This window comes from Phaethon aethereus, assembly GCF_964289735.1.
Source record: "Phaethon aethereus genome assembly, chromosome: 3".
NCBI lineage: Eukaryota > Metazoa > Chordata > Aves > Phaethontiformes > Phaethontidae > Phaethon > Phaethon aethereus.
Window position 1 is genome coordinate 96,684,696 of NC_138576.1, and position 16,493 is coordinate 96,701,188.

Consider the following 16,493-nt stretch of genomic DNA (forward strand, 5'->3'; position numbering starts at 1 on the left):
GAGACAGCAGACAGAGGTTGAAAGCAGACTGAGGTTGTTTTATTGTGGTTGGTTTTTCTGACTACATTTTGTTTTAATTTCCAGTGAAGATCATTTGTTCTATTTAAAGTTTATGGACACAGAACTTTTCATTTGTTTCTGTGCTCATTGTTAACAAGACCTCAGGCAGGCTTGTGCCTAAGTATAGTGAAGAACTCTGCTTCCCCTGCTGCTACACTAGTTTTGCTGAATCAAAAAGAACAGTTACCATGAAAATTTGCTAAAAAATAAAACAAGCTCTCCTCCTTGAGTTCTGTGTCCAGTTTTGAACTCTGCAGTAGAAGGATGCCAGAAAGAAACTGGACTGAGCCTGACAGAATGAAGTTAGTTCAGGCTGAAGCACATCACATACAAGGGAAAGCCAAGTGGGCTGTTTTCTATCAACCTGGAGAAGAGAAAGCTATACATGTACCTAATTACCACCTTCCATTACACAACGGATCGTTACAGAGATGGACTCAAACTCTTCTCAGAGGCTTACAGTGGTACGACGAGAGACATTGGTCACAAGTTGCAAGAGAGGAAATTCCAAGTGGCTATAAGGAAAATGTTCTTCACAATGAGTAGTTAAGCCCTGGAACAGCTACCCATATGGGTTCTGGGATCCCCATGTTTGGATGTTTTCAAAGCTCTACTGGACAAGGGCCTGAGCAACCTGATCTAACCTTGAACTAGACCTGCTTTACTCAGGAGGTTGGACCAGACAACCCACAGAGATCTCTTCTGACCCAATTATTCTAATTTGTTGGCAGTAGGCATAATTCACAGACTCATCAGCGGAAGAGGGAAAAAGTAAACAGACCTTATTAGTCCCTGAAAACATGCTACAAATTGCTACAAACTCTGCTTGACTTGGGACTAGTCTCAATGCATCAGTTTCATAAATGCCAATATGACAGTCTTCCTTCGGGAAGTCAGAATGCCCTGATTCCTTTTGTGTAACTCCAAACTTCATTATGGAAAAGACAGAGAAATAGTAACAACGTTATTCACAAATTTTTTACATTGGCAGGTATTACAGACAACGTGGAAATCTTGTCACAGCAATTAGTAAACGAAGCCTATCCAGAACAACAAAAGCCATCACAGCAACGAGGAATACGAAGTCTAAGCAAAAAGATTTGCTTGCTCTGACACTTAAATCCTATTGCAAGACATACTTCTCAGTCTTCAAAAGCATTAAAAAGATAATTTAAGTAGAGGCATTTAAGTCATCTGTAATTCTTATTATTGTTTTGTTGTAAAATGACAAAGTTCAAAGTAAAACGTTTTTACTAAGTTTATAATATGAGTAAATAAAACATGTCTAAATGTTTAAATGAAAAAATAAAAGGCCTTATTAAGTAAGGACTAAATTCTGTGAGTATTTACATGTAGATAAAAGAAAATCCTGGGACCAAGAAACATTTCAGCTTTAAAAATTAATTACTTTGATTTTGTTATTTTATTTCAGCTTCATATTATTATTTTAACTTGAGTTCTGACATCTTCATTTTAAATGACTGGTAACATAAAGGCATGTGATTGGAACAAATATTCAATAACTATAAAAATACTAGATTAATGAAAAAGCAGAAAACACCAAGATCTCTGATCTTGGGATACTGTCAGACCTCACTTCTCAGTTTTTGCTGACCTGACATATTTTACTAATGTCCCTCACTTCTTTCTCTTTCAGAAAACCTCAATTCATAGTTATTTTATTAAAAAAAATTTTTTTTAACACAATACTGGCAAAACCAGCCCCCAGACATGATATTTAACATAATTAGAAGGAAGAACTTAATTTGCAGTATCTGGAAAACAGGTTTTCAGGGAGGATTTGTCTTTACAAAGACTCAGTATTTAGGTATCTTCTATCACTTGGAACTCAGATTAAAATTTCTTTTAATTAAAACAAACAAAGTATCTCAGCATGACATTTTTTTCTTTATGCCTTTGCCAGATTTATGGAACAAATCTAATTTGGTAATGTCTCATCTTTCAAGAACACCACCAATTCCCAAATGTGCATGTAACTGTTTTTGAAAGCTTAGTGCAAGCAAGTTTCCTTAGAAATTTCAAAAGGGCTTTCCTAAAAAAAAAAAAGTATAATACAATTTCTTATTTTAATTGAGATTTCTAAATATATTTAGAATCCCATCATAACCACTGCAGAAGATAAATGACACAAAGATACTCTCAAAGCTATCAAACTATAAGCTATAATAAGCAGTCGTCTTGAACAAATCTAAACTGTGCAATTTAAGTCAAAATAATCATGACCAACTAATAGTCGTTTGAGATGAAACATTAACGAAGCTTTTCACTTTTTATTGCCTCATAATTGTACTCACTTTGAGAAAGAACTGCTAGCATTACTGTTCCAATTTATCAATTTAGGGGAAATTTTAAGCTACGTTTGTTTCAAGCTGACATTAAAAAAAAGTGTCCTTTTACTATATATAGCTTATAGAAGTCTTTTGCGCTTAAATCACCCACATTAGCAATAATATAGCTGTGAGGCAAGTTTGCCTGCAGGTAAGCCAAGCTACTAATTCCCACACCGTGTCACAAATATGCCTGTTCACCGGGTCAGAATGAATAATTGTTCATACAAGCCTATCATTTAATTAGTAAACAAGGACTATCCTCTAGAAAATCCACGTGCTTACAGGCCTGATGCTTACACCTTAACAAAAAAACCCCTTCCACTAGGACACCATAGTTGTTTTACAAGGCATTCTTCATTTTAATCATATTAACATGAAGATTTAACAAGTTTTTATAGAAAACTTTGATCATGGTAGCAAATATTGTATCATGCTTGATGATACCAAGAGATTTTAACTGGGTTGGAAGTCATTGTGCCAGGACTACAAAAAGCAAGTAATTGACTTGTATCACAAGGGTATGAAAACATTTTAATAATTCAATCCTTTTGTATTACAACTTAAGTAGTTAACATTTATATTGACATCACAGCACCAAAACTGTACAAGTTTTCATTGAGTTCATTGCATGGGAAACAACCCTTCCTATTAGAGCATGCAGCAACCTGCCACACCAGCCAACAATATCCACAAATACAGAGGCAAGATGCTGCAGTTCCACTAAACAAGCCTAAAAATAGAGAAGGAGCAGAGGAGAAGGAAATGTGGGTAAAAGGGTGGTGAAACAGCTTCATAGGAAGTGTCATGTATAGACTTGACACAAGTAGAGGAAGGTACACAGATATAAGCAAGATTTTTGGAATGCCCAGGTAAGATGAGTCCAAATAAGAATGAAAGTTTAGTCCATCTTCTATGGAACTTAATTCAGATTATTTCCTCACTGAAGCAGAGAGATACAGGTAAGGAACTTGTACTCATTTCAGGACTCCTCATTAAAAACGCTGCTTTATTTGATCCCTCAAAAGGATGAGTTCTATACACTTCTTTTGAGGTGTAATTTCTTTAGAGTGGAAAATGTTCTTAATTTTTTTTGAGATGCAAAACAACAGGTAACCAATTTAATGGTGGGTTCTGGCTATTACATAATGAAAAAATAATCATTAATTACTTTTACTTTTCTATTCTCCTGTCACATATATTTCCTGCTGTTGTAGTTTGAAATTTTCCTACAGACAGTTTGTACTCTTACAACTAACATTATTAAAACTATTTTAAATGTCTAACATGTTGTACATATATAATTATATTGTTAAATATCCAGAAAAAAGACTGTGCATTTCAAATTATACAAAAGAGAAAATAAAGTGAATTGAAAAAATAATCTGGAATTCCAGTTGCACAATAATGGTCTTTTCCCCAAAAGCCAAACATTTGCATGAAGCCAAAGACTGCATAACAACTTCACAAAAGAACTGGAATTAAAGAGGTTCTAAAAGATCCATGACAAAGCAAGCTATAAATTTCCCCTATGTAAAAGCAAATTATTGTAAGATTTCAGATATGTGGATTTTATTTTTTTATTCACAATTTAAGATCTACATCACAAGGAAAATGCAAATTGCATCACACTTCAAAGCATGACAAAGTCTGCAGATCAAGTACTATCAGAGGAATATCCCCACTAATTCCACATTCTTCTTGTTAGGAGAAATTTATACTAAGGTATTGTATATGAAAAGGCCTTCCAACAAAATAAAATTGTGCCTTTTGCTGTAAAAAGACAAAGATATGACTTTTATCTGCCCCTAATAATTAGCTTTAAAAGTAATGAAGAACCATAAAAAAATTCAGAAATAAGAATCTACAGTTTTTAAGAATGTCTTCATTTCATTTACTATATGATGTTCAAAAACAGAGGTCATAATTTATTTGGATTGTCTTATTTGGAATAAATAAAATCATTTATTCCAAAACCTTGTAAACTAAGTCAGATTTCACGTTTCAAGCAATTTTTTATCTAATAATTCAAATTTCAAAGTGATTATTAGTCCACAATCCTATGGAAGCCAGTGAAAGTAAAGCACATTCTGCATTACTCTACCTTTGATAAGTCAAAAGGAGAGCACAATTTGAGAGATTATCATCCTTTTACAAATTACTGAAATTTCATTAGTTTGAAGGAACTTGTAGATATTTTATTTTTCTTGAATACATAGTAAAACAGAAATCCCTGAGTTGTTAGTGAGAGAGAAAAAAATTAAAAACCCAAACAAATCATAAAACAGCAGGTCCAAATACATTTATTATATCATCTTATTCACAGACTTAAACAGGAAGAAAAAAAAAAACAATAGCAGAAAAGCAAAGGATGATCACTGGATTTCTCTAAGTATATTTAGTAAAGCTAGAGATGTCCTATTAGGATGTTTAGTCTACATCCTGTGGCTTCATATTACAAGGCAGTCTAATGATGTAAATATATTTTCCAAACATTTTCAGTTACTGGTGAAATATTTGCTAAATCTGGAAAGAGGGACATTACAAAACATAGTCAACATTATAATTATCCTGTTCTGCAAAATATTTTGACTACATTTTCTTTAAGAATAAGCAGCAGAAAAAAATAGAAAAGAATAAAGGGAAGTAGTTTCTATATTACAGATGCTAATTCTTAGGACAAACACAGCACACGAGAAGAAACTAAAATTTGTGGCAATGGAAGCATTATCCTGGAGGTCATCAGATCTTTCAAAAAACACAGGTGATTGCCATTAGGTCTATGAACAGCTGAGCTGTTTCTTATTTGCATGATACATCTGAAGAGAAAATACTTTCAATGTTATTCCTTAATAAATCAACACAAAGCATTGGCCATATTAGAACTGAAAACAAAACTAAACGAAAGCACTAAGATTTTCTACCTAATTTCTGATTGCATTCATCATCATAACACTAGTATTTGAAGCATTCTAAAAGTAACCTTGTTCTGTTGTTAGACTAAAGCAACGCTTAATTTTTAGCAAACTGTAAAAGAAGGATGGTATTTTTTTTCTCTATTTTTGATAGAGTAATACAATTAGTGCTGCTTCTTAAAGATCAAGTTGGCTCTGCACAAAAAAAAATGAAGAATATATATTTAAAATGAAAAGGAAAAGAGGAAAGCACAAACAAATAATAAAAAGAAACCAAGTAAGAGATGACTCAATCATTAACAAAAAGTAATTAAAAAATGAAGCAAATCACATGCTTATAATGTTTTGCAGAGGCTGGCACTTTTGACTGAAGAATCAAATTAAAAGAACTAATGTCTGGTGCCTCTGAAACCACACGCAAGATGACAATGTAACTGGATTTAAAGAGAGAAAAGCAGTGGCTCAACATCAAAGAACACACATGGAAAAAAGAAGAAATAAAAAAGGAAAAAAGAAAAAAAGAAAAAAAGGTGCATTCAATTTCCATCCATCCAAGAACAAACCAGAAATATTTTAGAATCCTGAACTTTGCATTGCTGTTTTTAGTTTAAACAATGCCCAAGATTTTTTTTTTCCTGAGTATTCAAGTCCTTAACTGAATTTGCTTATGACTGTAAGTATGCATGGCAAAGAGCCTCAAAATGTTACTGAACTATTTCATTGATACTTTCCTGCTACTTTCTTTTCCCTGGCAATACACAGACAAAAACAGTTCCCTTAGTAAAGTGACTCCAACAACAGAAATGAGTGCATTTTCAACAGTTTTTCCCTGCAGGAGAATGTTTACTTAGAAAGAAACAAATCATGAAGCACATTTTGCTATGAAAGACTGTCATCTTTCAGAGTAACAGGGCAATTCTTACTGTCCCACAATGGAAAGGAAAATTAAGTCATTAACTATAGAGTGAAATAAATTTCAGGCACAATTGAGAAACAAGAACATACTTCACATATTGCCTACTTTACTGTAAAAACACAAGCAAAATTATCCTTCAGTAGTATCAGTAACAATACAAACCTCAATTACAATATGAGCTTTAACACGTTATAACACTCAGAGTCAAAATAGTCTTGATTCAGTTAAGAGTGATTTTTATAAATCGATTTTGGCATTAAAGATAAAGACTCAGCTATTTAGAGACAATTGTATGTCTAAGCACCATTGCTTTGAAGGGCATTTCAGTACTTTCAACTACTTAAAAACATCTAAAAATCAAAACTAAGGTCTACATAATGGAGCAAATCAACATATAAAAATCTTGCATCAGCCAACACTGAAATAAAGGAAAACAATACCACCTCCTCTTTATTACAGCACTGTATAGGTGAATTATTCAGCTGGAAAACCTTTCCATATTCTTGCAAAACACTCCAAAGCGGGGGCGGGGGGGGGGGGGGGGGGCGCGAAATCAGTCAGTCTGTTGCTAGTTAGCTTTGATACTCTGAGGTTTTGTTGAAGATAATTCAATCCATAGCATGTAACAATGAGACTTTTAACCCATCTCTTTCCAAGCACAGTCAAATAACAAATTTTTTCTGCAGTTGCCATTAAACCCAGAAATACTTGAAGTTAAGTAAATGAGTTAACCTGAAGCTGTATGTTATGAATTCAGATAAGCAAAGAAATACCCTTTGGGTGAAAGAAGAATATAACAAAGTTTTTTTAAAGCATATTTAACTTATTCTAGTGAAGTTTCAAATTCACTGGCTCTTCACTTTCACTGTCAATTACACTCCTTCTTTATGTGGGACTTTTAAAAAGAAAATAGAGGGGGGAAAAAATAAAAAAAATGAAATTATAAAGAGCTAGGTATATTTTTACTTCCAAGTAACAATTTGAGAAAGACTAAGTGTGCAGCTGGGGATGTTTGTTTTCCTACAGTGCAAAACACGTGACAATGCAATAGGCCGATGAATAACTTCCAGAAGCATAGCTTAAACCAACAGACAACAAATGCAAAAGTAGTATCTAAAGTAATACTTCCCAACTCGCTACAAGTTTAGATTCTGAGCAGTAAGTTTGGTAAACAAACAAACATTATGCAGAAATTCTGATTCCTCCAGTGTGGGATTTTTTCCCCCACTAAAACCAGTACTAACTTCAGCAATGTGGGCATAAGCTGAGCAAAAAGAATGGCATATTGGAAAATCTACCTGGTTCACAGTGGCATTCAATCCACACAATGAATGAAGAGGGCTTCTATGTCAGTCTTAAATGCTTGCCTTTGCAAACTCTAAAATATGAGTATTATTTATTATATGGAGGAGAAAAACAAAATCAGTGCCAAAATCACTGCCTTACACATTAAGACAAAAATCATGAGGCAAAATTTGAGAATATCTCCACCAGGTATTAATTCATGAGTGTCCCTAACTTAATGAAAACTAAATGGGGGGATAAGATTTTCATTAGACTTACCCCTTCACAGAACTATATAGGGAATACTTTTCTAAAGCAATGAAGTGATCTTATATTATAATAAAAAAAAACTAATTAGACGTGGATTTCTATGCCTATGCAACAAAAGAGGCAACAGTAGCAGTGCTATTTCAGGAGTTAAAAACAGAACCTTACCACACATAAAATTCTCAGGGGATTGTTGCATATCTCCTAGATTCAAACATGTCAATATTTACAAAATTAAAACATCAACCCACTTTTACAACAGTGAGACAAACACTTGCCAGCTTTCCTCTAAGTAATACAGTGAAAGCTATTTTTGACCCTGTGTTACCCCGATTACTCGCAAGATCAACAACGTACCATTCTGCTACTGGTTTGGCAATGCTGTCAAAAACCACATCTTGTTTTGCCTCTTGATCAAAAATCTTCTGAAATCTGAAAATATTAAGCAAATAATAATTGCTTAGAATCTTAAAACACTATTTGATTCATACATTTTTCTTTGTGTTTATAATAGTCAATGTTTACATCATTAGGCTTACATAACATTAGTACAATGTTTTCCCTGTAGTCTTAACCACAGCACGCCGTTGTGCTATTGTACATAAATAGGCTGTACACAGTGCTGCTTTGACAAGATCTGTACAATAAAATCCTCTGATAAAATGATGTGGCTTAGAAAAAAATAAACCGTATTTTAAATCTATCAAGAGAATCAGTGTTTGTAACTGGCACCACACTGAAACCTGGATAAATAGATTACACTATAACCAAATACAGCATCCCAACAGTACAGCCAGGCTCATATTTTTTCGTAATTACTGCATTCATTCTGCTGCAGTTACTGTAAGTCACAAGTAGATACTTAATTCAATCTAAGTTTTGTCACTTCCTATATAAAATATCTGCAGTTGTCTTACAGAATCATAGGTTGGAAGGGACTATCTGTTCCATTCCCCCCTGCTCAAAGAAGAATCAGCTAGAGCAGGGGTCTGTCCAGTCAGGTTTTGAGTATCTCCACACAATGGAGGCTCCACAACCTCTCTCGGCAACCTGTTCCAGTATGCGAACACGCCACAGTAAAAAAAGTGTTTGTATTTCCTGTATTTCAATTTGTGCCCATTACTTGTCCTGTCACTGGGCACCACTGAGAAGCATCTAGCTCCATGTTCTTTATTCCCCTCTTCCCCATCAGGTGTTTATACAAATTGCTAAGATCCCCTTGAGCCTTCTCTTCTCCAGAATAAACAGTCCCAGGTCTCTCAGCCTCTCCTTGCATGTCAGATCCTCCAGTCCCTTAATCATCTTTGTGTCCCTTTGCTGGAGCCCAGAACTGGACACAGAAATCCAAGTTTGATCTCACTGGTGGTGACTAGAGGGGAAAAATCAACTCCCTTGACTTGCTCGCAATGCTCTTCCTAATGCAGCCCAGAGGCTGTTGGCTGCCTTTGCTGCAAATGGTGTACTGCTGATTCTTGTTCAACTTTTTGTTTACCAGGACTCCAGGTCCTTTTCTGCAAGCCTGCTTTGAGTCAGCCCTGAGTCTGTCCTGGTTATTCCTCACTAGGAGAAGGACCTGGCGTTTCACTTTGTTGATCTTCACGAGATTCCTGTTGGTGCATTTGTCCAGCCTCTTGAGGTCTCTGCGAACGGCCACACAACTATCTGGTGCATCAACCATCCTTCCCAGTTTCATATTGTCTGTGAACTTGATGAAGCTTCACTCAGTCCCATCACCCAAGTCATTAATGCTAAACAGTATTGACTACACTAGTGACTGGCCTCCAGACGGACTTTGTGCCCCTGATGACAACCCTCTGAGTCCAGCAGCTCAGCTCATATTCAACACCCCTCATTGTGCACTTACCTAGGCTGTCCTGATCCCATTCGTCAGACAGCCTTCCTAGGTCACCTGACCCTGCTCCCACCCCACGTACATATACTTTTTAAGTTTGCGTTTAGTCAGGAGCTGCTTGCACATCTGCGCAGGTGTCCTGCTGCCCTTTCGTCATTTCCTGCCCATCAGGATAGACTGTTTTTGAGCGTGGAGGAGGTGATCCTTGAAAATCAGCCAGCTCTCCTGGACTTCTCTCCAGATATGTGTCTCATGGGATTCTTTCAAGCAGGTCCCTGAACAGGCCAAAGTCTGCTCTCCTAAATGCAGGATTGTGATCCTGCTTTTTGCCTTGCTCCCTCCTCTCAGGATCCTGAATTTCACTATCTTATGGCCACTGCAGCCAAGACTACACCCAAGTTTCACATCCCTGATCAGTTCTTCCATGTTTGCAAATACGAGGTGCAGCAGAGCTTCTCACCTCATTGGCTCTTTAACCACATGTTAGTAAGTTGTCACTAATACACTCCAGAAACTTCCTGGAGTGCTTGTGCTCTGCTGTGTTTTTGCTCCTATCTGGAGCTGCATACTCACACAGAACTTCACAGGGTATATAGAAAGACACTAAGGACACCAGGTATGTGGAAAGGCACCGTGGACTGCAAGGGATTATGCAATGTGTACATCACCACAGACAAACACAATACACAAAGCATAGAGGGATATGTTCTATCCTGCCAACCATTATTCAGTCAAGTCATTCAACCAATTGTGTTTGATTCCCATATAAGAAAGGAAGAACAAAGGAGAAAAATGTTTGAGGTGACCAGGATAGACAGACTGCATGAAAGTATGAGTTTTATGGAGGAAAAAGAAATGCGTGCTCCATAGCATTATTTTTGCATCGTCTTAGGCATAATAAGGCATAGTGTTCCTCAAAATCCATCTCTACAGACTTTTTAATAAATGATAAAGTTAGAAAAAAATATCAGCATTCATTACAGCTGGCTTGGGCATCTGCAGCCTAAGCTAGTTTTGCATATTAATCTAGTTAGTGAGGGCAGCTCCTCTCTTCCCAAGCAGAACAGATTTCCTTAGCTGATGTAAAATGACATCAGTCTGAGCTGCAGATGTTTATCTGGGGCTCTCTTTTCTAATAGCATAGAGCAACAAATTTAATTCATTTGTTATTATAAAAAACAATGAATATACAACTTGGAAAAAGAAAATCTCAACCTAAGTCATTAGGGGTGGTTATGCATCTAGCTTGCTTTACCATCAAAATTTTTTAAAATGTTGCCTCCAAGTTTTCTGTTGAAAAGATAAAATTATTTAATTGATATTGCTGGTACTTATTTTTAGTTTCTAAAAAGTATTTACATTCTACAGCCATGGTTTTGTTTCTTTCAACAATCTCTGGTTTTCTTTACTGTGTTTTGGTTATGTCTGAAACATAGTTTCTAAACAGAATGTTCTACATCAAGACATCTTTAGCCAGCCTATGCCAACTCATTAGATCACAAGAAAACACACAGTCCTGCATTCAATTTTCAAACACAAATTCAAAACAAACTATAAAAATGGAAGAACTGATAAATGAAGATGCAATCTTTGAGATGAGACTTAGAAATGTATAATGACTTGCAATGGATAGACAAAAACCCCACAACTTTATTAAATGCTATCAAACTCGGTCAGGTGAAGAGCATTATGTGTTAGAGTATTCCTCTTGTTAATGGAGTTGTATAGAAATAAACTTAACTATACCAAAGCTTGACTTTAAGAACAGGCTTTTCCAGGTTCTATAAATCTGTATCACTACACAGTGATATCAATCACTAAAGGCAGAAGATAGTTTTTTACTTACTTGAATTTGTAGCTCTCTCGTTTATTATTGACGAACCCATCTGCTATATCACGTGGCACAATAATCTCCAGACTGGACAGAGATTTTTCACCATCATCAACTGAATAAATCTAATGAGCATGAATATGAATTAACAAAATAATTTTATCAACAGAGCAGCATAGACCTTAGGTATGACACTTATGTAAGCTTACCACCTGTAACTGCCTGAAGAAAAACTTCATACAAATTTTGCTTAATACGTGAGCAGATCCTCCTTTCAACTATTATACAACAAAACAAGCACATACCAACATCATCCTGTTTGTTACCATGTAAACACTACAAGAAGATTTGAAACGGTAAACATAGCCTCTTTGACATAATTTGCTTACCAAACCACTTTAATATCTGAGACATTATATAAAACAAAGCACAGCCCCCAGTACAACCCCCTCCAAAAAACCTGGAAGAATATATTAGGAAAGACTACTACAGAATGAGTGAAGCTGGTTTAAAACAAGACGACAATAGAGAGACTTAAATGCACGATTTCTGAGGAATGCTTTCAGTGTCTTTATTATCTCTTGCAAAGGTAGCTAAATACTGGGAGCTACACGTTCCCCTTCAACGTTCAGAACCGTGTTGAACTGCACCAGCGACCAGCGTCAAATGTTTTTCCTGCGGAGCCTTTCTCTCACAACTAGTCAGGAAAGAAGCTCCTCGTTCCCTCCTCCCCCTCAATAATTGCAGCCTAAGCTCCTATACTTCGTGATTTTATTAACTTCTTAAGGCTTCGGAGAACAGTAGAGGGCTGTTGGCTTTCTGCTCTGTACCCGACCACGTACAAACCTCTCAGCCCTCACAAGCCGGCCAGGACCTCTTACAGGGGGGGGCACGGTCACTGCCCCGCTCCCTCCCGCCTTGAGGCGGCCCGGCCGCACGCAGGCCCACAGGACACCCCACTCCACACCCCAGCAGCACAGCAGTTGGCTCCCCGTCCTACCCCCGCCTGCTGCCGCCTGCCCAGCGGCTTCACCCGCGCGTACACCCGGATGGTTTCCTTCACCATCGCTGCCCGCCGAGCGCGGAGCAGCCGGCGCCGCCGCCCGCCTAGCAACGGTAAGCACGGCACGCTACCCAGCGTGCACCGCGGCGGGCGGGAAGCGGCGGCTGCCGCGAGCCACTGTGAGGGGGGGGGGTCTGGTGCCCGCCGAATCACCTCATGCCCTCGGTTGGCTTGGGCGGGGAGTCTGTTTGCTCCCTGCTGGGGCTCGGAGGAGGAGGAGTAAGGAGCAAACGAGCAGCCGAGAAGCCAACCAACTAACTAACTAACTAACTAACTAGGCTCCATCTGTGAGGGGTGGCAGCCGTCCCTGTCGCAGGTGCGTGGCCGTTAATGGCAATTCCCCACCAGCTGTTTTCCCCGAGGCCTCTGCCCATCCGAGAGGTGCGGCGTTTAAATCGCCTGTGGGTCGCTCCACGGGCACACCAGAAATTTCCTGACAGATCTGTGGCGTTGTGTCTTACCTGTGTGTCCACGCGGCCCTCCTCTGTCTGAAACCATCCATGTAAGGCCAGTTGGTTCAAGAGAAGTGTCTGTTAACCAGTTGGAAGATCTGGAAGGGAAATCGGGGGAAAATACCTAGATTATATGCAATTAAGTCATCATTTTTTAAATTCTAATATTAAAAGAGTTGGAGTAAAGGTTCTGAAAAAACTGCTAGAGGCAAATAGAGGGTGTTGTCTTGTAATGAGACCTGAAGTTCTAGAGCTGAACTTACAGAAAAGTAATAGTAGGACCCTCTTCTTCTGTGAAATGCTCGCTGAAAAGTCACACAAACAACATACTATTTTGGCCTTAGTATTGGTGAGACATAGTGGTAAAGATCAGATTACAAGTCCACTAATTTAAATTAAATGGAAAATCAGGGACTTGATTATGGAGGAGGATAGAAATTTCTTTAATTCAGATATGGTAAAAGTATGTTGAATTTATGTTCCAAGTAAGAAAAACAGTAGGGGAAAGGATTCCTGTCCCAAGTGAAAAAAAAACTGTCTCAGAAAGCATATGAGGCATAAGTAGTGAGCCTTCAGGGAATGAAATGGAAAAGGACTAATCACCAACTAAAGTAGAGTACAAAAGTCAAAAGGGTGAAATTTAAAACAAATGGGAAATAATTACTTGGTCATTAAATAGGGAGTGAAGGAAAAACACGACATTGGAATGGGATAATGGAATAAATACTGAATATCATCTCAGCATTGCTCCTAAACTACAAAAACTTTTTGTCTTTTGTCAGCAGGGATGGGGATGCTGAAGGTGATGTTGGAGGCAGAAGTGACTAACAAGAAGGAAGTGTGAGAGGGAAATAACTGCAGCCAAGAGGGAAGCAGAACCCAGAGACTTCAATGAATTTAGCCTAGGAGATGGGGATTTGAGAGGGAAGAGTAGATAATTTCAGTCCCAGAATTCTGAAATAATTGGGACATTTAATTGAAGGTCCAGGAACTGTGTTTCTTTGTTTTCATATTGAAACAGATGCAGAGGAGTACAGTATTCCTGGAAAACAGCAAATGTAATAGTCAACTGTGTTATTTAGCACCTTAGCTGAATTGTGAATTAACTGGGTGGTGGACATTGAAACCCTACAGTGGAGAGCCATTTTGTGTCTGCTGGTGTTCAGTAGCTGGAATATAGAGTTGGGTGAATGAGACTACATTGCTTTTGGGACAAAGTCTGGTCTGCAAAGGCTTTAAGTGCCCTCCTTTGGCACAAAGTCTGAGCTGTAAACTTTGAACCAATGGCACAGTGGCATCCATCTGGATTTGCACAGGACTAGCCTGAGTGACTCCTCTTGAGTGGAGTATGTGGTATGTTGACTGCAGAAGACTGGAGATCAGTAGAAGAATTGTAAGATGGGTGAGAACCTAGTTAGAGGTGATCTTTTATAATTTGTTAAGAAAAAGGGTATTCTTGGGCTGTAAGGAAATTAATTAGTAGACTTTTGTGAGGAGAAAGATCTTATGTAATATTTAAATCAATAACTTTGTGCCAAAAATGGCAGTGTATAAACTCTGATGACATGGCTGAGAGTCATATGTGCTGAAAAGTATCAAGATACCTAGGAGAAGATGAATGACCGTGAGTATTAGAGGAATAGATATAGATAACCGTTAAATGTAGTGTAAGGTGCAAAATCAGGCAGGCATGTTTAACTGAGGACTGATGACAACAGATTGTGCTAGATTTTCTTGATTGTGGAAGTCCAGATGACAGCTGCTGATGAAAAAAGGCAGCTGTGGTTCTTGAATGAATTTGGAATGTGTCCTACAAAGGAAATGAAGCATTCACACTATTGTACAGGGTCCTGGTGAGACCTCCAGAGTACTTATTGTGTGTCTTTGTGGTCAGTTCTTTTTATTTCTTCAAGTTCTAAAATACAAGGGCTACTAGAATGATTAGGCTCATAGAGATTTTTCTGTAAGAGAACAGACCAGTAGGACTTGATTTATTTAGCAAAAGCTAAATATGAGAGGCTATATGCATGTGTATAAATACAGTATGGGGAACTGATGTGGAAGTAAAAGAATCTTCTAAGATTCTAAAGTGTCTAAGATTCTAAGGGTCTAAATCTACCCTCTTTTAGTTTAAGACCATTACCCCTTGTCCTATCGCAACAGGCCCAGATAAAAAGTTTGTCTCCATCTTTCTTATAAGGCCCCTTTAAGTACTGGAAGGCTGCAATAAGATCTCCCTGGAGCCTTCTCTTCTCCAGACTGAACAATCCCAACTCTCTCAGCTTGTCCTCATAGGAGAGGTGTTCCATCCCGCTGATCATTTTTGTGGCCCTCCCTTGGACCTGCTCCAACAGGTCCATGTCTTTCCTGTGCTGAGGGCTCCAGAGCTGGATGCAGGACTCCAGGTGGGGTCTCACCAGAGCAGAGTAGAGGGGCAGAATCACCTCCCTCAACCTGCTGGCCACGCTGCTTTTTGATGCAGCCCAGAATATGGTTGGCCTTCTGGGCTGTGAGAACACGTTGTCAGCTCATGTCCAGCTTTTCATCCACCAGTACCCCTAAGTCCTCCTCAGCAGGGCTGCTCTCAATCCCTTCATCCCCCAGCCTGTATTGATACTGGAGGTTGCCCCAACCCAGGTGCGGGACCCTGCACTTGACTTTGTTGAACCCCATGAGGTTCACACGGGCCCATTCCTCGAGCTCATCCAGATCCCCCTGGATGGCATCCTGTCCCTCAGGTGTGTCAACCGTACCACTCATCTTGGTGCAAACTTGCTGAGGGTGCACTCAATCCCACTATGTCATTGATGAGGATATTAAACAGGACTGGTCCCAATACGGACCTCTGAGAGACACCACTCGTCACCGATCTCCATCTAGACATTGAGCTGTTGACCACTACCCTCTGGATGCGACCATCCATCCAATTCCTCATCCATCCAACAGTCCATCCATCAAATCCGTATCTCTCCAATTTAGAGAGAAGGATGTTGTGGGGAGCTGCGTCAAAGACCTTACAGAATTCCAGATAGATGACATCCATAGCTCATACTGGATGTCTGGAGAAAACATACTGGATATCATATTGGATACTGGAGAAAACATAATAAAGTTCTGAAAGAGTCCCATATGATCACTTATGTTAGCAGAGGTTTGACCCAGAAGGTGAAATCAAGAATCTCTATTCCAAAAAGTCTTTTTTAAGAACACTGAAACGTCTTTCTAGAACCATACTGGGAGTGAGAAGGCAAAGGCAGTGTGTGTACTTTCTCTTCCCCCAAACCACTTGATGGAACTCAACTTCACTTTATTTTGTTATCTTAACCATGCTAATATCTCTATGCCTGGGTGTAATGTATATCTATGTTCTGTATAAAGTCACTGTCAATGGATAATGTGAAAAAAAACCCATGCTCTCAGTTGTAATTTTTAGGCTGTAGGGGACCTTCAGCCATATGTGACTGTATGAGCTACGGGATCTGGCAATTACATGTTTCAAAAAGGT

At 38.4% G+C, this 16,493-nt stretch overlaps 1 protein-coding gene across 1 annotated transcript in view; it reads right to left on the bottom strand.

Moving 5' to 3' along the window:
* The window catches only part of KIF6 (kinesin family member 6), a gene marked incomplete at both ends in the record, with an annotated part of 170,230 nt that extends 157,691 nt beyond the window's left edge, over positions 1-12,539 (bottom strand). The window contains 3 exons of the mRNA XM_081998055.1: positions 8,148-8,222; positions 11,489-11,598; positions 12,474-12,539. Coding sequence (XP_081854181.1) covers positions 8,148-8,222; positions 11,489-11,598; positions 12,474-12,539 — 251 coding nt within the window. The remainder of the gene's footprint in view (positions 1-8,147; positions 8,223-11,488; positions 11,599-12,473) is intronic.
* Positions 12,540-16,493: the final 3,954 nt, after the last annotated feature.